Source organism: Nerophis lumbriciformis, linkage group LG01, assembly GCF_033978685.3.
Source record: "Nerophis lumbriciformis linkage group LG01, RoL_Nlum_v2.1, whole genome shotgun sequence".
Lineage (NCBI taxonomy): Eukaryota > Metazoa > Chordata > Actinopteri > Syngnathiformes > Syngnathidae > Nerophis > Nerophis lumbriciformis.
Window position 1 is genome coordinate 39,547,296 of NC_084548.2, and position 20,695 is coordinate 39,567,990.

Here is a 20,695-nt window from a genome sequence, read left to right on the forward strand (position 1 = left end):
AAGAGTTAACGTCCAGTTAAAGATACGTCACTTACCTTGTTGATGACGTCAACGATATAGATCAACGTTCTACGTATGTTTGACATGTGATGTGGTCACGTGCAAGTCCGACAACACACGTAAGACCGTTTGATTGGCGTTTTGGGTGAGTTGGTAAATTGGTTTGTCAGATAATTGGTTTGCTTTCTCCTTGATACAACAGAATATAGGTCACAAGTCAAAACATGGTGGATCGGTGGTTATGTTTACCCTGCTCTTTGCTTGCCAGGAGCGCAGTGTAATACAGTATGAGTATCATAGTAGAAGGCCTCAAAGCAGTCACTGTATTCCGCAATACTTCTCTCTGACGCTAGATGGCGCGGATTTTCTGGTACGTAAACACAGTGACGGTAGCGTAATGCAGTGGAGAAGAACGTGTACGTCATTTACACAATGGCGGAGGCTGGGTGAGGAGCAGTCTGTGTGTGTGAGAGAAACAGCTCGTAATCGTTAGAGCTTGCGCTGCATTGCCCGAATTCGTGCGTGGTGCCTTAAAATGGCCCTAAACCCCGCCACCATGGGGAAAAGAGACTGGGAATATACCGATACGGGCAGTCTACACCAGGAAAGTGGCGAGCCTCAGAAGACTTCAGCCACCACCTCGGCCTCGGCCAACCAAAATGGCGATCAGCCCGGCTGTGGAGACAGTGTAATACCCGAGCACGAAGCCCCCGAGCGGCAGGCGGACACCCGGAGCTGGAGCGGCTCACCCACACTAGGCCAGAGACAAAGCGTGGAGCGGCCTCGGAAGTCCTTTCAAATCCCGAGGAAGAAGAAAGAACGAAAAGGTGGTGCCATATTGCTGTTATTTTGAACAGAGCGTGTCCTGTCTTTCATATGCCTCCTGCATGTTGCTAACCTGCTAGCTAGCTAACTGAATGATAGTTGACAAAATGCACGCCGTTGACGATCGAAACATCCCGTTCTAGTCTACCACACACCTCGTCTTGTCCGATGTAACGTTAGTGGGGCTTCAATGACTGACTGTCTCTCGTGTATCCAAGTTAGCAACGGACGGTAACGAACAGTGTTGCTGTGTGGGTTCCGGAAAGTGTCATTTTGTGGACAGCTCTTTTATAAGCCCACTTGGTCCGGTTTGCTCACCTGTAATACCCTACGTGTCAGACTAGATCATGCTGCTGGTGTCAACGTGTGCACCTTACTACGCGTGATGTAGAATTCTCCAGAATTCAACAGAATGTTCTCCTAGCACTTTTGAGTCTCGTGATTGCATCTGAATCAGCTGCTCAGTAGAGTCCGTGCATTTCATAATATCAACCTTTACACATTCTCACATTAAAATTACCCCATGCAGATCCCCCCCTAAATATTAAAAATGTAAATATACTCACAAACTGCCACAAAGCTTTCTGCCCCTAGTGCACATACATCACATTCTTCATGACCATGGCCATGCTTGCAATGATTGACCTACTTCCCCACCTTATCTTAACTGTGTTAAATTCTCAAATTGATTGTGAATAAATTGTCTTTTTGCCCTTTTCTGTCACAAAGATTGAGCCTAATGATGCACAACAGGTGTTATCTGGCCTCTTGCATGTGTTTGGATTGTCTTACCTCCAAGTCAATACATGCTTTGGTTACTGGGGGCAACGCTGTACCAAGTTACTTTTAATGATTGTTTATTTTTAATTATGGATTACATATCAGTAACTTCTTGTATTGATCACGATTCCCGTTGTGATGTGGTGCAGCTGGTTCCTTAGCTAGCCCACTATTCTGCGAACAAACCTCAACTCTCCTTTGAATATAAAGTCAAACACATTGTATTTTGCCTTTTTTACCTATTACTTCTCTAAGAAAGCTTAAAAACAGCTTTGTACTGCAGCTTCTACATGCTAATCCACTTGTTTTATATCTGCATAGGTTTGTTCCAGCTTCTGCCCCCTGACAGCCGTGAGTTTGAAGAGCTCTTGAAGCTTCTTTCATCTTTTTACCTGGATGCATCATCAAGAGGAACCTTCACCTACTGCAAGGCCAGACTCATTCACAATGAGCTGCTGGAAAAAGAGGTTGGTGGTAGTTTAGGTGCACTGCATACATTTCAGATCATATTCCACTGTTATAGTGTGGTAGGTGTTTATGCATTAAGGCTGAAGCTTGCATCCTCTCTGACAGATTTTTGATTTATAGCTTTTCCGTGTGGGTTGACGCGTATCTTGCAATTCTCTTCCGAAAGGGTAGAGGAAGTGTGTTTTCTGAGAGAGCAACTACAACTCTCGTTGACTATCTATTAGCTTTTCTTTGTGTCGTAATTGTAGTAAACAATGGCGACTGAAACAACATCCACATTTTTTTTCTAGCTAGAATAATAATTTTTAAAAAGCGGTCACTTTTATTGTACATAATCCTCCGAAACCGGAGGAAAATACATTCATAAAGATAGGCTGTGTGACCCTTGAAGGTGTCAAAGCACAGAACGGGCGGCACGGAAAACCCAGAAATTATGTAAAATAAAAGGTCGACCAATCACAGCTTTGTGGTCAACGCTGTTGCGAAGCTTTAATTTTTTGGAGGTGTGTGAAAGATCTGCCGCAGTCCTCGAAGGGAGAGGAGCCAGTTGGCGTCAGTCACGGAAGCTACTTGACTTCAGAGCATATTTCAGCCTTTGCAGTCATTATTTTGTAGGTTTGTGATGTTCAGACTTGATCTCCTCTTTTGTGTTCCAGTTTATTGAGAAGAGGCGGGAGATGAAGCAAGAAGGCCGGACAGACCAAGAACTGACAGAATCATACTGCTTCTTATTTGCAGATAAATCCAAGGTTAGTTCCTCTGCGGTTATAATGAATGATCTTGATGACTTGACGCACAGTTTTGCATGTCACCTTCTCTGTTTTAGTTTCAGTGGATCTGCGAGAAGGGTTTATCAGTAGGACACTCCAAGATAACAACAGTAGGAAATCCAGCAGTTGGTAAGTTACATGACTACAAAGTTGCAACAAAATGGTAATAGTAGCCTCTTTTAAAGCTGAGAAGGCTTCTGATGGTGCAGTAATATATTAACTGTACACAAACTCTAAAGTTGAACGTAGTTAGCTCTCCACAATGTGAATTTGGTTCTGTTTGAAAATGTTTTTCCCAACCCAAATTCCTGTGTCATTATAGGCATTTATCTCTCTAAATTCTCTGATTTGTTACAAATCAATCCGTTCGAAGTTGGCTCAGTCGGAGACATAATCATTTTTAAAGTTATGAGGGTAAGACTGAATCAAGTATTTAATTTTTTTACATTTGCACACATCCAGAAAATCCAACCAGTCTGTTTTTTTTCTCAGGGAAGAGTAAAACACATCCATGAAAACATGCCAAATAATGCTAAGGAACCTGCGACTAAGTTTGACTGTCATTTGTCCAAAAGTGCCAATAGGGTTACATCTTTGCTGTCGTACAGAGCATTTGAGCGCACACAGGTATATTTGATCATAATCAGTATTAAAGGATTAAGATTTTGTTTTTTAAACTGACCTTTTATTATTTTTACAGCAATATTTTTTCGAGTTTGCTTTTGATGAAATTAAAGCACGGCCCAGGCATGTGTGCCCCTACGCTGTGTTTTCCTTTCAGTACAAAGGCAAGGACGTTGCAGCGACTTCTTTAACAACACACAGGTAAAACATTTATGCGGAAAATGCAGCCATTGTAGCATCTCCCTTTGGGTCTGTGTGATTTTTAACATACTTTGTGTGTGTGCGCGTGCGTGTGCGTGTGCGTGTGTGTGTGTGCGTGCGTGTGTGTGTGTGTGTGTGTGTGTGTGTGTGTGTGTGTTTAACAGGCTTAACACCATATCCTCTGAAGGAAGTCGAGGTAAAACAATTTCTTATAGAACCATTGGTAAATTCTCTAATATTTTTAATCTGTACGTTTGTGTCCTGCTGTCAAGCATATTGCAGGCATGTCCAATGTCCAAGTATGTGTTTTGTTAACATTCATTTTCGTGTCAAAATATCACTTCCGCGGTTTTTATTGAAATATCGATAACAATAAGCAGGTACTTTCTGTTCCTCTTGCCTAAATGGCGCAGTGTGTTGCAGGACGGAGAGACAATAATGAGCACCGAAACAAACTTGTTAGTTACCTTACCATCTAGTTAGCTTACTTGTTGTCATCTCCGATCGCTCTCCGAGCCACAACGTTGACGACTGTCCACTTTGCTGCTAATAATATTTAGATGAACATATATTTTAGCCAGCGAGAAGGTATATCTTTGATGTGATGGATTGTAAACAGTGGTCACAACACCGAAATAATCTTACTCGAGTGGGCGTGGTTACAGTATATAGTTGCCAAAATGGAAACTTTTTTGAGTACATTTTACATTGTATTTGAAAGATAATATTGCAAGTAAAACATCTGCTGATAAAAACCTAAATATTCTGTGCTACATTACATGGGACATGTAAGTGTCAAAAAGACAGCCATACGAGGTTGGTAGATGACAATAAATCGAAAGGTAAAACAAATATTGTGTTGAAATGCACCCAATTACAGGAAAAGTAGTTTTGATTTTCAAACTTTTCTTTCAGGGATTGCGTGGTAGCACTTTGTGCCGATAGAAATGTTCCTCTTTTTTTTCATCAGTTTTTCCCCCTTTGTTTTTCTCAAAGGGTGCTCACACCCCTGGTATTGGTGACCACAAGTTCTATAGCGTTTGTCAGCAACTAGCATTTTTTTCTTTTCTATTTTTTACTATGACCTATGTTTGTAATTGCAGGGCGCCGCTGCTATTCTGTGTGGAGAGGTCCATTGGTAAACAAGGGCAATGAGTTATTTCCCATCTGTTTACGATCATCGTCGCGGCCCTACCTTCCTTTCAAACTGTGAGTATAGCACTGATACAACATGACATACTGTCTTTTGATAGATACACTTCATTTATTCAGATTGTTAGACGTTGTGCTGCAAATAGACTGAGTGTAAGCAAAATGTCTGTGGTATTCTTTGGCATCTGCATTGATTAAATTGACTCAATCTAAGAATAAAATAAAAAAATATTGGATATGCTTTTTGCAAGTAGATGGAAAAGCGATGATTTGGCAATGATTCTACAATATCATCTCAATTGGCATGTGATAAAAGGGTGATGGAAAGACATCTGATGTGTGCAATATCTTAAGACCAGTTCCTCTAACATTCCTTTTACTGCAAAATTGCACTTATTTGCTTTACTGTCAATCAGTTTACCATGCAGTCACTACAAGTTAGGAATTATCTTCTTACAGTTTTGTTGAGAAAAGCCTTGAGTGTTAGTAGTGATTTGTAAATCACAAAGCCCTCTTGCTGTAATGTATTGCACTTAATGGTACATGTCTGTTCTTGGACAAATTACAAAGTTCTGTTCTTGTGGCGACTTGTCCAGGGTGTACCCCGCCTTCCGCCCGATTGTAGCTGAGATAGGCTCCAGCGACCCCGAAGGGAATAAGCGGTAGAAAATGGATGGATGTTCTATTCTAATTTAAAGACTAAGTTACATCGCAATTGTTTATTCAAGATTTAGCGTAGCAATTCAGATCATGAACTCTTCACAACCAGAAGACCCAAATCTTTGATGCTGTATGTGTTTACACCTCTGTTGTTAAAAACAACAATTGTTGGATTTATTAAACAGACCTGAGAAGCTGGAGGTCAATCAGAGCATGCACCTTGAGCAGGTAAAGCGAAAGATTCCTGCAGTGCTCTTCTCTTGGGACACCTACAGTGCATCACGGGAAGGTCAGTGAGAAAGTAGAACCTCAATATCAATACACAGTTTGTTTTGTCAAGTTGGTTGACCATTTCAATGTTCGCATTCAAAACAAATTACACCAAGATAAATAATTCTCTCTGAGTCCAAATTGTCACCGTGAGACCTTGACTCGCTCGGGAGGAAATGTTTTAAGTGAATTGTATTTATTAATTTTTTTGCTTTGCTACAGTGATGAAATATGGGATGACATGCAGCCTTTTTGAAGTTGTGGAAGGAAAAGGAAAACTCACCAATGGAAGTCTGGTGGGACTGATTAACAAACTTGAGAAAGACAGACTGGTTAGTCACTGTTATATACCTCTCGCATACTTTAAATCACAATAGGACGTATTTTACATCTTTGTTGGTCAACATGATATTTATGAACATTTGAGAGAATTAAGGTACTTTATATAGTCTAAAACAGTGATTCTCAAACTGTGGTACGCAGGCTCTATCTAGTGGTACGCCAAATAATCCATTAAGTGATTCATGTTTTATTTTCTTATATTCAAACTGTTACTGTGCAAACTGTGTGCAGTGGTACAATGGCCAAAAACTATTAAATATACTTCTTAAATAAGACTTCTGCTTTGTTTTTTAATAAATACTTTGGCCTACCATGCTACTGTATATCAAAGTTGGTCATTATGGTGGCACTTGGGAGAGCCAAGAGTTTTCTGAGGTTGTACTTGTTGGAAAAAAATATTCCACTGGATGACCAGTTTGTGTTTATAGAGAATATTTTATTGAACAGTGTGGAAACTCTTTGTCTAATAATTATGCAAAAAGGAAGCACTACTCTGAAAATAAGTACAAATGTAAATGTCCAACAACAGTGTTGTGTAAGGTAATGGCTCACTCAGGATGATAATATGATACATACTGATTGATGTTTGTGACTGCATCGTTTACTCCTTTTATGTAGGTGCTGGTGAAGTGCTTGTTTGATCGAGGCTTTCTCTTCCTGTTGTCCTCAGCACAGATGGTGGAGTCCAAAGGTACCAAAAATCCTTTCTATTGCCGTTATTTCATAATTCCCTATTGTGTCAGTTCAACTCCTACTTTTTACTTCCAGTACAAATTACCCTTTTAAAAAGCTTCCATTTATTTTGTAGAAAGGCGGGGCCGGGTTGAAAAGAGCCTGCAAGCAATATTCCTCTTTCACGAGTCAAGGGCAGTTATGAAGTATTGTGAGTATTTTATTATCCTTATTTTACATAGGCATCTGATTAAAGCTTTGGCAAACTGATTGATAACATCTGGGTGATCGATATCATCTTACCTCAATAATACATGATTGTGTTGAGTCATGTACAAACCCCGTTTCCATATGAGTTGGGAAATTGTGTTAGATGTAAATTAAACGGCATACAATGATTTGCAAATCCTTTTCAACCCATATTCAATTGAATGCACTACAAAGACAAGATATTTGATGTTCAAACTCAAAAACTTTATTTTTTTAAAATAATAATTAACTTAGAATTTCATGGCTGCAATACGTGCCAAAGTAGTTGGGAAAGGGCATGTTCACCACTGTGTTACATCACCTTTTCTTTTAACAACACTCAATAAACGATTGGTAACTGAGGAAACTAATTGTTAAAGCTTCTGAAAGTGGAATTCTTTCCCATTCTTGTTTAATGTAGAGCTTCAGTCGTTCAACAGTCCGGGGTCTCCGCTGTCGTATTTTACGCTTCATAATGCGCCACACATTTTCGATGGGAGACAGGTCTGGACTGCAGGCGGCCCAGGAAAGTACCCGCACTCTTTTTTTACGAAGCCACGCTGTTGTAACACGTGCTGAATGTGGCTTGGCATTGTCTTGCTGAAATAAGCAGGGGCGTCCATGAAAAAGACGGCGCTTAGATGGCAGCATATGTTGTTCCAAAACCTGTATGTACCTTTCAGCATTAATGGCGCCTTCACAGATGTGTAAGTTACCCATGCCTTGGGCACTAATGCACCCCCATACCATCACAGATGCTGGCTTTTGAACTTTGCGTCGATAACAGTCTGGATGGTTCGCGTCCCCTTTGGTCCAGATGACACGATGTCGAATATTTCCAAAAACAATTTGAAATGTAGACTCGTCAGACCACAGAACACTTTTCCACTTTGCATCAGTCCATCTTAGATGATCTCGGGCCCAGAGAAGCCGGCTGCGTTTCTGGATGTTGTTGATAAATGACTTTCGCTTTGCATAGTAGAGCTTTAACTTGCACTTAAGATGTAGTGACGAACTGTATTTAGTGACAGTGGTTTTCTGAAGTGTTCCTGAGCCCATGTGGTGATATCCTTTAGAGATTGATGTCGTTTTTTGATACAGTGCCGTCTGAGGGATCGAAGGTCACGGTCATTCAATGTTGGTTTCCGGCTATGCCGATCTGGAGTGATTTCTCCAGATTCTCTGAACATTTTGATGATATTATGGACCGTAGATGTTGAAATCCCTAAATTTCTTGCAATTGCACTTTGAGAAACGTTGTTCTTAAACTGTTTGCCTATTTGCTCACGCAGTTGTGGACAAAGGGGTGTACCTCGCCCCATCCTTTCTGGTGAAAGACTGAGCATTTTTTGGGAAGCTGTTTTTATACCCAATCATGGCACCCACCTGTTCCCAATTAGCCTGCACACCTTTGGGATGTTCCAAATAAGTGTTTGATGAGCATTCCCCAACTTTATCGGTATTTATTGCCACCTTTCCCAACTTCTTTGTCACGTGTTGCTGGCATCAAATTCTAAAGTTAATGATTATTTGCAAAAAAAAAAATGTTTATCAGTTTGAACATCAAATATGTTTTCTTTGTACCATATTCAACTGAATATGTGTTGAAAATGATTTGCAAATCATTGTATTCCGTTTATATTTACATCTAACACCATTTCCCAACTCATATGGAAACGGGGTTTGTAGTAAGATCTGTCCTCATTATATCGTGTCTGAATAGACTGACAAGTGTCTTTTCAGCTTTAATTAAACTTTATGGAATGAAGCCTAATATAATGTTGCATTTTGTGTCTTTTATGTCAGCTTCACGACTGCCTGAACCAGAGCCATTGATAAACGAGCCACAAACAATAACAGAATCTTTGGAACGATTCATCCCTGCCTTGCATTACGCCTTTTTCACATTGCGACCCAATGCAGGCAAGGACCCCAGTTCAGGTGTGGAGCGACAAGCCACAGATTATTTAAGTCGCATAGATTCAGGACGAGTGCGGCCATTCATCGTGCCTGACTACAAATACAACCTGGATGATAGACCTTGCACGTTTCCCGTACCCAGACCAAAAGGGAACATGGAAGCCCTACTGCGTACTTACATCCACAACCCTTCCAATTATACTTTACCTCTGAACAAGGCAAAAGACATAATTGAAAGGATACGCAATCCCACACCTGTAGCTGATCCAGTACCTGTAGAATACAGTCCTGTTTCTGACTGGGGTGGCTCAGACCGCTCAGACAGGACAGCACCAGAAAGGCTTACACAGGAGAAGCCACCCTTGGACACTAGCAGACGCAGGTCGGGGTTGGCCCCTTCAAATGGGGCTCAGTTGCAGAACCAGTCCCACACTGAATCCCAGCCAGAGCATCCAAGTTTGTTGCTGGCACAGAATGAGTACGATAAAGACAAGATGAAGCAATTACTAAAACTGATCCAGCACCATAAGAGAGCACTAATCCAGGATCCAGAGAGGGAAAAAGAAGTGGATGGAGCCTGGGAGTCAAACTATCTCAAGAGAAAATTTGATGACGATGAGAGGGAGAGCATGAACAAACACCAACGCACTGATCTGCTGAGCAATGGTGAAACCAGCACAGGTAAAAAGATGTTTGTGTAAGTTTACAACGTAAACTTGGAAGCATTGTACATTTTTTCACAGCACTGTCTGATTAATTTATAGTGTAAGAACTAAAACAAAATTGACATTGAAGAAAATGCAGTAATTTGGTTTTACTCAACTGTAAAATTGCACTTTGAATCTAAGCTTTAAAATGGATTTAAAAAAAAAAGAGCTTTAGAAAGGGCTGTTTAAAACTTGCTAAGTTATATTTTTCAAACCGAAAAATATAACAAGAACACTATCGCCTACCTTGTTACCATTAGTGGTTTAACAGAACATATATTTTTTTATATTTATTAGATATATTGAATAAAATCTGCTTGTCTGTCTAAGGAATTTTTCTGGCATTCAGGCTTTCACTCCCCTGTCTTGTCCACATGCACACGTAGGGAACGCATGCACATACACAAAAACAGTCCCAGAGAAGCAACTAACAATTTTGCAGTCATGTTTTTGTTACGAATGACTATACATTCAATGATAGCCAACTTTAAATACAGCGGCTAAGCTTTGCTTAATCGCTGTCATTAGCTGACAACACACAAAGTGTGTGCATATATGTTACTACGTAGGACAGAGTTTATGTGCTAAAAGCCGAAAGAGGGCGGAATAAAAAGATTTCAACACTTTACACATAGCCATGTAAAGGTTGCAAACAGCCCCTTTGATCTTTTGATGGCACATCGATAATGATGTTCCTGATGTTTTTTGCACAATGCACGTTAGGGCTGCACCTAACAACTATTTTGATAGTTTTTACTAGTCCTCGTTTAAATTATGTAGCGTATAGCACATAAAGCATAATATACGGTACACAAAACATACTGCTTAAGGTTCCAACAAGTTTTGTTCCTCTTCCTAGGGATACCAATAAATGAGATTGGAGAAGAGGGTGGACAGAGTGAAAATCTGACAGCAGTGATGGAAAGCATGGGGATCTATGACACTGATTTGAGAGCTTGTGACAACTCCAATACTACAGCAGTTCATGAGACCCAGCGCCTCCTTAAGATCCTGCTAACCACTCTCAACAAAGCTGTTGCTGAGGGATCAATATCTGTGCAATCAAATCAGGGTGAACAGTCAACTGGTCCCGAAAGGGGGGAACCTGCCTGTGGTCTTGGCAAACAAAATGAGCTTTTGCCACAAACAAACTACACAGAGGTGAGATGTGAACAACAGATTCTAGCATTTGTTTTCCTAGAACACTGGTTCTAAAATGGTATTACCCATGTTTTTTAATGGACCTTCATTTGCATTTAGGAACATGTCCTTATTGCAAAAATACAGCAAATAAAGCTAATATTAAAGTGCATAAAGCTTGATTTGTGTTGAAGTTATTTATGTTTTTGTCTAAAGTTCAAGATATAATTCTTGTTTTCAACCAAAATGTTTTTTACTGGTTAAAGAGTACTTGGCTGAAAACAAATTCACAGTAGATACTTAAATGAAAATAGGCTATGAACCACTGCCCTATAACATTTGGCAGTGCACTTTGTGTAAACTAATTGTTTTCTCTGTTTAGGAGGATATGGATTGTAGCCCTTCAAGTCCTTTTATTGCAGTTTCTCCAATACACCAAGCTCAAACCACCGCCAACACAATTGTTATCCCATCTACAAATGAAGGTAAATCATGTCATTGTGTATTGTGAAACTATCTAGATGTAGATTTGAGTGAATTACTGTGACGTGTATTCTTTCTGCTCTCCCCCAGAAAAATTGCAGTCCATGCCAGAGCCCGACACTGTGACGATGGAGAACCTTGAGCCAAAACTGCACCTAGCATCGGAGGTAAAAAATGCGGCACAAGCCACGTTACCAGTGGCAGAGGATGTCCCATTCATGCCCTCTATTAGCTTGGACACCATACTCAACCAGGAAATCCACAGCCTCTCTTCTGACATTAAAAACGTCATGCAGAGTCACCACATGACTTATACTTTGCAGCTACCGTCACGGTTAACTCTACGCAATTCCTGGCAGCACAGTAGTTGCTTCTCAGACTTTGTTGTAGAGAATGTCACTCCAGTCTACGTGGAGGATCATGTCAAAGTACTTTGTGAGCAAATGGAAACGTTGATCCCAGTCCCACCTGTTCCCCTCAAGGCAACTTCCCCAGAGCCCAAAGAGAAAACATCAGATTTAACAATGTCATCACCCCTGCAAACTTCCAGAACTGAAGTACAGTCCCTACTGCTGACTACAGACTCATCCCAGATTACTAAACAAGGAACTGTCAGAGAGACTAAAGCTAAAGCAGATGCTGTATCAGCAGAGATCAAGGATGAGGTCTACTCTCCTTCTCAAATCCCACCAGAATCCTCAGAGAAATCCAAAAAGTCTGTTTCTGCTTCTACATTTGTGTCCGCTTCTGGTTCTGTTGCTGGGGATGTGGCCGGGGTTGGTACTGGTCCTGGACTCCTGGCGGGCAGCCTCATTGGTCAGCTAAAGCCTGAGGTTTTCAGCAGCTTGGTGGAGATCTTTAAGGACGTCACCAAGAATACAGTCAAGTTTTACATTTACTCCGTCGACGAGGGGGAGGAGAGTACTGTCTGCAAAGAAATAAAGGTATAACCATCTACATGCTTGCTCATTTACTTTTACTCTCATTGTCAAAGTGTGAATAAGCCAGTGAGTGGCAATTGTTGATCGCTACATTTGTACAGTAATGTCTAATTAGCAGCTTCCATGTGAAAGTAGAAGTGCATACTCTTAGGTATTACATTACAAAAATGCAGTCCGACGTTTTCTGCAGGTTATCAACACATCAAACATCACTCAATTTAACATTGTGAAAGTGGACATTTCACTGTGAAAGCTGATTTTCATGGTCACCACTTGCATGTTGTATAAGGAAGGACATGTCCATCTGTGTCTCATTATTGAATTACAAATACTATATATATGTCCTGTTTCTTTTAAAGGAGTACTTGAAAAGCCTTGGCAACAGTGAGTGCAGCCCAGGGATGTTTTTGGAAAACAGTGGCAGCCTAGACAAACTACTTATCATCATTCAGAATGAGCACATAGCTGCACATGTGCACAAGGTGAGATTAATTCTATTGCTCCCAGCGTCCATCTCGTGTGCAGTTTCCATTTAATTTTTTTGATCCCTTGTTAAAGTTATTGTATTTTATGTCATCATTGATAGCATTTATATTTACATGATTTTCATACAACAATTAACCTCTTCTCTACCTGGCAGATACCAGCACTGGTCTCTTTGAAGAAGCTACCCTCAGTGAGCTTTGCTGGAGTTGACACTCTGGATGATGTCAAGAACCACACCTACAATGAGCTATTTGTATCTGGAGGTTTTATTGTATCTGATGAGTTTGTCCTTAATCCCGACCTCATTACACAGGGTTTGTTATTTTTCTTTTAATGGCAGCTTCATTTGTGTAACATTTTGATTACTATCCGATCCTAATTTATTTACTCTTATTATTTGCTTGCTCAGATCGCTTACAGACGTTGCTGACGTTCCTGGAAGAGCAAAGCAGCCCTGAACAACCCTGGCAGTGGAAGGTGCACTGCAAGTCACAGAAGAAGCTTAAAGAAATGGGCCGGTCAGTTGGAAGTTGGACAAAATCACCAAAACACATGCCAGAATAGAAGTTTGTTTTGCAACCTGTTAAGAAATGTGTGATTACAGGGCAAGCTTATTTATGTATTTGTCACAGGTTGAACACCAATGCAATGGCGTTACTCAACCTTCTGACAGCCTACCAGAAGAAGCACCTTGTTGAATTCCTTCCTTACCACGAGTGTGACGCCCAGTTACGTCAGGCTCCCGATCTAGATTGCCTGATCAAGCTTCAAGCTCAACACACACAACAGCGGCACCTCATCTTCGTCACAGGTAATTTATGTTTCTTTGAATGTGAGTATTTGAATAATGAGCATTTATGACTGATATTTAACCCAATTTCTGAACTATCGTTTGCAGAGAGGCCCTTTGAGATGTTCTTACAGTATTCCAGAAATGGAATAGTCATAGCAAGCATTGATGATATTATGAGTGGTTTCCACAGCCTGATTGGCTCTATCAATCAAAATGAGCTTCCAACACCCCCTTCTACTGGTGGGTAGGACCATCAGAGCCTTTTTTTTTTTACAGCAATCTAACAAGTTTTTGTTGAATTGTCTTCTGTGTTGTTCCTATTTTTCAGCAAGAAAATGTGTTGAGCTTCACATACATATTAATGTGTAACACCTTTATTTGTATCTTCTTCCCCACCTTTCTATTTTCCTTCAATCTGGCTTTTCCTGTTTTCTCAGTGGTGAATGATGAGTGTGTTGGAGAGGAAGACATGTCGTTAGACTCAGATGACGAGGTAATGCCCACGGTCACTCAAAGCAAAGAGCAGAACTTGCAAGCTGAGAAAGAGAAGTCACCACAGCCGCCCCCTCCAACTATGGATGAGTTCCAGCCGCCGTTGCCTGACCAGCACGCCACCCCTGATAGAACTCCTCCACAGTCTGAGTACAACGCTCTCAAAACGGCCATCTCTCAGTTCAAAGCTACAAACCAGATAGGCATTGGCTCTTCAGAGTTGGGCAACTTGTCTCCTGGAGGTTTCCCTGTGAATCCTCACCAAAGTTTCCTGTGTCCTTCTGCCAGTTGGTCATCTTACACTGGCTCTTCTAGCTATACGGCCTCGCCTGCCTATCCGGCCTCCCCCTGCAGCAGCAACCAGGAACAGGAGTACCGCCCTCCTGGCACACCTTCAACTACAGCCACCCCACCTACTGTCAACACCACAACAGGGCCTCTCTCCAATCTGGCTTCCCTCCCTTTAGAGATCAAACCACCACCTCCACCTCCCTTTATGATGCTTGGTCACACATATGGCTCAGACACAGCAGGAACTGGAGCTACTGGGACCTCTCCACACACCACCTCACTCCCTTTTGTAGACCACAGTGACACAGCCAAGCAAAGCTACATGGCGGGCATTCCCATAAATACCACTTGTACCACAGCACAAAATGCAGACATGACACGAAAGGCAGCTAGGGAGGGGACTTGGGGGGCAGCAGGAACCACCACCTGCAAACAGGTTTTGCATCCCCCTGGCCCAGTTGACCCCACTGGACTGCCAAAGAGTGGGGAATCCCTTAGTGACAGCAACCCTGGTTGTCAGAGTGGTAGGACTCCAGTGAATTGCACTGACAAACCTTCTGTAGGTGTTCCTGCAGTTGCCACTAGGGGAGGCTCAGTTCTCAGACCTAACTTTCCTGCACAGCCTGTGTGTGGAACAGGCTATGGTAATGTAGGCGGCAGCATGAATCATGGGCCTATGCGGCCTGCGATGGGTCCTGGGGGATACCGGGGGAGAGGAGCACCTCCGGGTGGATTTTGGCCACGACCAGGTCGAGGACATGAACGGATGGGTGGGCCTGGTGGTGGTCCTTGCGCTTGGGGCTACCCGGCAGGCAGGGGTGGGCCACAGAATTATTACACAGACTTCACATATTCTCATAATTATGCCCCTGAGTAGACAATCAACTCAGTGGCAGGGGCAATGTCCAGAGACTATTACAACTGGCTGAATGTATATATAATCCTTGTAATAAGCTTGACTATTTCAATTGTTTAATTAGGATCCTGGTTTTCTACATTAATAAAGGTTGATACAGGCAGTGTAGAGTGTACTACAATTGCTTAAACGGTATGCACACTCTTAATGTAGATAGAAGACTCCCTGTATAAACCAGTATATTTATATTTGCCAAAAATGTTATTGGCCTTTCAGCGTCTGAATTTACCCTGTAATTTCTGTTTATTCTGGTTTTGAAACCATGGGGAAAACATATTTTTTTATATATATACATATATATAAAAAAAGAAAAGTACAACTTCACATGCTGTTTGTTTTCTTATTTTACATTGGCTGTCCTGAATTCGATGAAAATAAAACATTTGAAATATTGTGTGATGGCATTGGATGATAATGGTGTCATGCAAACAGTATACAGTTACACTGTTCTTATACTTGTATTTCTAAATCCAGCTGTGTTGAACAAAACGTTTTATGTTCTAGCCAGTAATTATGATAATCTGAATAAAGCGATCCAAAAAGCTTGGATTATTGTCAACAAATGTGACTATACACTACACGGGTCAAGCGAGATAATAATAATACCTGGGATTTATATAGCGCTTTTCTAAGTACCCAAAGTCGCTTTACATGTAGAACCCATCATTCATTCACACCTGGTGGTGGTAAACTACTTTCATAGCCACAGCTTGCCCTGGGGTAGACTGACTGAAGCGTGGCTGCAATTTGCGCCAACGGCCCCTCCGACCACCACCTATCATTCATCATTCAATTCACCGGTGTGAGTGGCACCGGGGGCAAAGGGTGAAGTGTCCCGCCCAAGGACACAACGGCAGCGAATTTTGGATGGTAAGAGGCGGGGAGCGAACCTGCAACCCTCAGGTTTCTGGCACAGTTGCTCTACCCACTACGCCATGCCACCCAGATAGTAATATGTTTTTTTAATTCCATTCATCCATCTATTTCCTACCGCTTATCCCTTTCTGGGTCGCGGGTGGTGCGGTGCTCGAGCCTATCTCAGTTACAAAATTCCTTGATACGATAAATGATTATTTGTTTTTGGGCAAATCATCACTATTTTGTGCTCTATATGTACACCAGAGGGCGCTCTTTGACCAATTAAAAAAAATAGGTTAAAATGTTATCTCTAGAGCCTTTTTGTGCCGCCGTAACTTGTGGGAAATAACCAATGCTCCTTCATTAAATCTGCTGTAATTCACTAACACCTTTATTCGCTTGGAAGCAGCTTACTGAGCAATGCTTTTTACAAATATATATATTTAGGGCACACCAAGGGTGCCGCGGAGGAAACACCGTTAAATTGATTCTGCTCCAGGGAATCACTAAACATGATGACAAATAATTATTTATAATAAAAACTGTAGACATATGTGAACAAGGGATTATCTAATGCATGAAAGAAAGGATTTCACATTTTATACAATTCAGTTAAAATAAATATTGTTGACAAACCAACACTCGGTTACTTCTAAAGTCTTTCTTGCATAGTATGTTAATTTATTTAAAATTGTTGGTTCATGTTATCCTTATGAGTTGCACGTGCACGAGGTCATATGCATTCAAGAAGTAGTTGGTAAACAAACAAGCTCGCTACGAACGATATACTAATCTCTTAATGTTGTGGTTAAATATATCATGTACAATTTATCTTATAGGATTGGAAGTATGTGTTTGTATTTGGCCACATAATCTTTTAAAAGTATTCTTCTACTAAGGTCAAAGTGCAAAAGTTCATCACCAGCACTGTAGAGAGTGTCCACAGGAGATTGGGAATCCCATGAAAATGTAGGTGTCGGGAGGAAGATTAAAGACATTAGCAACACCTGGTAGAAGATCCACAGATAGAGACAGAGGATAGGGTTTGAAGGTCACCCGACTTAAACTAATCATTAGGAATAATGATAAGGAAAGATAGACAGGCCAGGCTGTCCGGCATCAAGATTAGACCCACAAGGAGAGGGGGTCTACTAGAAATGGTATTTAAACAAGTGTGTTCCGACAGGACAGCAGAATGAAGAGATTCGGCACACTTCTCCTAGAGCTTCAGCTCTAGTCCGAGGCTCGCTGAAACAAATAAAGCTTTTTGTTCGATGATTCCTCTTGGCGTCTCCTTGGCTCATCACCCATCACACGATCATCAAATATACAACAATGTCAATCAATCAAAGTCATTCAAAGTTTATTTATATACAGTAGCCCTTAATCACAAGTGTCTCCAAGGGCTGCACAAGTCACAACGTCAACAACATAATGTCCTTCCTTTGTCTCCTTTTAAAACATATATTCACCAAAAAGTCGTTTTCGTGGCATATTCTTCTAAAGTGCCTTTTTGTTTGGTAAACAAGGTTCATTCAAGCAGGCAAGGTAAACTGAGCTCCACAGCTGAGAGGAATCATAGCCCATTGATGATTTCACTGTGGGCAAGTAAACATTTAATCAAGGCACTACTTAGTTGCTTGGTCTAAAAAGAGTTGGGTGACAAATTAGAAAGAAACGAAGCAAGTAAGTGTCAGCGCATGGGTAACACTTTGTGGGCTGTCACAGGATGGCCACGGCAGACGTTTCCTCACAACAGATGTTAAACGCTGTTTTTGTTCATCCTGGTAGTTTGCAAATGCGCTCTTAGCGCGCAGCCCGTGTATATTATTTTTACTCTGATTGGGGGCGGTGTCCCCCTGCAGCACTGTTCTAGCTTTTAATCTGTCTTGGCTCATTGATTTCGCATGTTCTCGCTAATGGTTCTCTCTGGCATTCCAACTTGAAAAACATGTCCTCAAATAGTGGTCTCTGCTGTCATAGACCCCGTGCCTTGTTGGTAAGGCTGGGGTCCATTTAAACAAAATAATACCCCAAATAGATATCCCCAATAACATTATTCACCAAGCCATGTTCAGTACACATGGGCACATTTTGGTACACCCTGGTTTGTACTGATGTCCATGTGTGTATTTGCATGGCGGTATAACCAATTACTTTTTCAATGCTTTTGTTTTGATAATACGGAAGAGACTTCCCCTGATTATTGCTGGCATTTTATAACTTGCCCAGCACTTACATTAGAAAGTTAGCTCTATAGCTAAAATCAACGGATTTACAATAAAGTTTATTCATGTGTATAATTAACCGAAAAACAGATATTCCGAAGCATGTTGTCTGGCATGCATTTTCTGTTATTTTATTAACACTCTTAATGCATACATTTAAAGTCTATTCATTTTTCCTCTGACACAGTGGAACCTCTATTCCAGAGTGCCTCCGTTTGCGTCCTTTTCGGTTTACGAATGTTTACATCGCGCCAAATATGCCTATGTGTGCCAACCATGTCTCAGTGTGTATGTATGTGTATATATATGTGTGTATGTATGTGTATGTATACACATGCATATGTATGTGTATGTATATGTATATGTATATATGTATGTATGTATATTTCTGGGGGTACGCTCTGGGCCTGCTTGTTGGGCGGGGGTCGGCGCCTCAGGCTACTGCATCCGTACTGCGTGTCTGGAGCTCCTGGGTCCCACCGTCCATCCCTTCCGGGTACCCGTCTTCGTTGGGGCCTAATGGGTCTAGTCCCTGCGTCTATTGTGGTAGCTTGGTGCTGCAAGGTATTCCGAGGTGCTGCGAGTCGGCCAGCTGCTAGGGTAGTGACCTCGTGTGTCAGCATGTCCGTGATCTTCTTTTAATTCTTTTTTTAATTTTATTTTATTTATTTATTTAGCCTCCACCCCCGCGCTCTCCGGTGGTGGGGGCTGGGCTCTTGGGAGCCCGGTTGCCGGTGGGGCGGGGGCGGTCTTCCCGTCCGGTTGCGGAGGGTCTCTGGGCCACCCGGGCGGGGCGTCCCGCCTTTCTGCCCGTGTGGGGTGTGGTCTCTCGCTGGCTTGGGGTCTGGCTGTCCCCTGCTTTTCTCGTGCCTTGTCCTCTGCCGGGTGTGTCTGTCTGTGGCCTGCTGCTGGCTCTTGCGGGCAGCACGGTGGGCCTGGCTCTGGGGTTCCTGTCGCTAGCCGGCCTGGCTGCGTGGGGGCGGTGGTCCCTGGTTCCCTGGGGGCCACACCTACTGTTTGTGGGTTGGGCTCTCTGGGTGGCTGGGGACGTACTCTGGCTCCCACACACACTGGGAGTCAAATATATTGTACATACAAATTCACATATACTCACATACATACATAGGTACCTACGCTCCCACATACATACACAAATACAGTACATATCTACATACTCAAAGTTCGTACATCCACACGCACATTCATTGTACAAACATACACATACTGTACATATACATTCACTGTACAAACATACATACAGTATACACAAACTGTACATATACATTCACTGTACAAACACATATACACATTCTGTACATATACAAGTACATATGCATACTTACACTCATGCACATAATCACGTTTCATCAAACATATATTAACGTTGTTGCCCTAGGGTAAACTGGGTATAACACATGGCACACTAACAAAGCTTAACCTATTGTTACTATAACAATCTACAAGGTTAATATAGGTTGCTTCTCTTTCTTCCCCTCCATTTTTCTGCATTCTTTCGTATCTCTAGTTATCATTACGTATATGTATTGTTGCATTTGAACAACTGTATTGTCGATAATAAAGGTAAATTATTGGTATTGTTCATTATCAATAGCGCTATTTCTATTGGTATCTGTATTGCTCCATTTGTAGTGTAATAATGCTCGTTGTCATTTCTGTATTATTTTTTATTTTCGCTAACTGCTTATTTGCTATTACTTTACCATCATATTTGTACATGTAATATTTGCTGACGTTGCTCTATTGTTGTTGTTATTGTTGTTGTTGTTGTTGTTGTTGTTTTTGTCTCTCTGTCTAATCCCCCTCTTGTCCCCACAATTTCCCCCTCTGTCTTCCTTTTTTTCTCTTTCTATCCCCTCCTGCTCCGGCCCGGCTGCACCAAATGATAATATAAATACATTTAATAAAGTCAAATACAAATAAGGCAACAAGAGAAGTATCCTACACTTCTCTTTTGTAAAGTAAATCTGAACAGCCGACATGGGCATCTACACCAACTATTTGATTTGCCTGAGAAGCTGGACAGGACAAAAATAAAAAAAACATGTCTCAGCATACAAATGCTTCATTCATTCATTCGTGTATTTTGCATGCTGCTTCAAGCCATCAGGGGCTGCCATTTTGATGACATCACTTCCTGTACATGCAGGCAATGAATTGATTAACGTGGACCCCGACTTAAACAAGTAGAGAAACTTATTGGGGTGTTACCATTTAGTGGTCAATTGTACGGAATATGTACTGTACTGTGCAATCTACTAATACAAGTTTCAATCAATCAATCAATCAATCAATCAGGCACAGACATTTTGAAGAGGCAGGGCCCCCTACGTTACATTCTATTTACATCCTGTTCACACGGGTGCAGACATTTTGAAGAGCTTCGACCTCGAGCAGCACTTCTGACCT

At 41.6% G+C, this 20,695-nt stretch overlaps 1 protein-coding gene across 2 annotated transcripts; it reads left to right on the top strand.

Moving 5' to 3' along the window:
* The first annotated feature begins 87 nt into the window (after positions 1-87).
* tasorb (transcription activation suppressor b) lies at positions 88-15,576 on the top strand. 2 transcript variants are annotated; one of them, XM_061981140.1, is made up of 23 exons: positions 88-145; positions 1,927-2,072; positions 2,730-2,822; positions 2,900-2,972; positions 3,166-3,257; positions 3,336-3,470; positions 3,544-3,668; positions 3,833-3,864; positions 4,772-4,877; positions 5,666-5,769; positions 5,973-6,082; positions 6,711-6,783; positions 6,901-6,975; positions 8,820-9,614; positions 10,500-10,801; positions 11,163-11,265; positions 11,354-12,207; positions 12,564-12,686; positions 12,845-13,004; positions 13,100-13,208; positions 13,323-13,501; positions 13,589-13,723; positions 13,921-15,576. In XM_061981140.1, the coding sequence occupies exons 3-23, from the start codon at positions 2,751-2,753 to the stop codon at positions 15,141-15,143; spliced, it is 4,980 nt and encodes a 1,659-aa protein (XP_061837124.1). In that variant the 5' UTR covers positions 88-145; positions 1,927-2,072; positions 2,730-2,750; the 3' UTR covers positions 15,144-15,576. The 2 variants fall into 2 exon arrangements, with proteins under 2 accessions (XP_061837124.1, XP_061837118.1); XM_061981134.1 differs by lacking the exon at positions 88-145 and adding an exon at positions 238-827.
* The last annotated feature ends 5,119 nt before the right edge of the window (positions 15,577-20,695 follow it).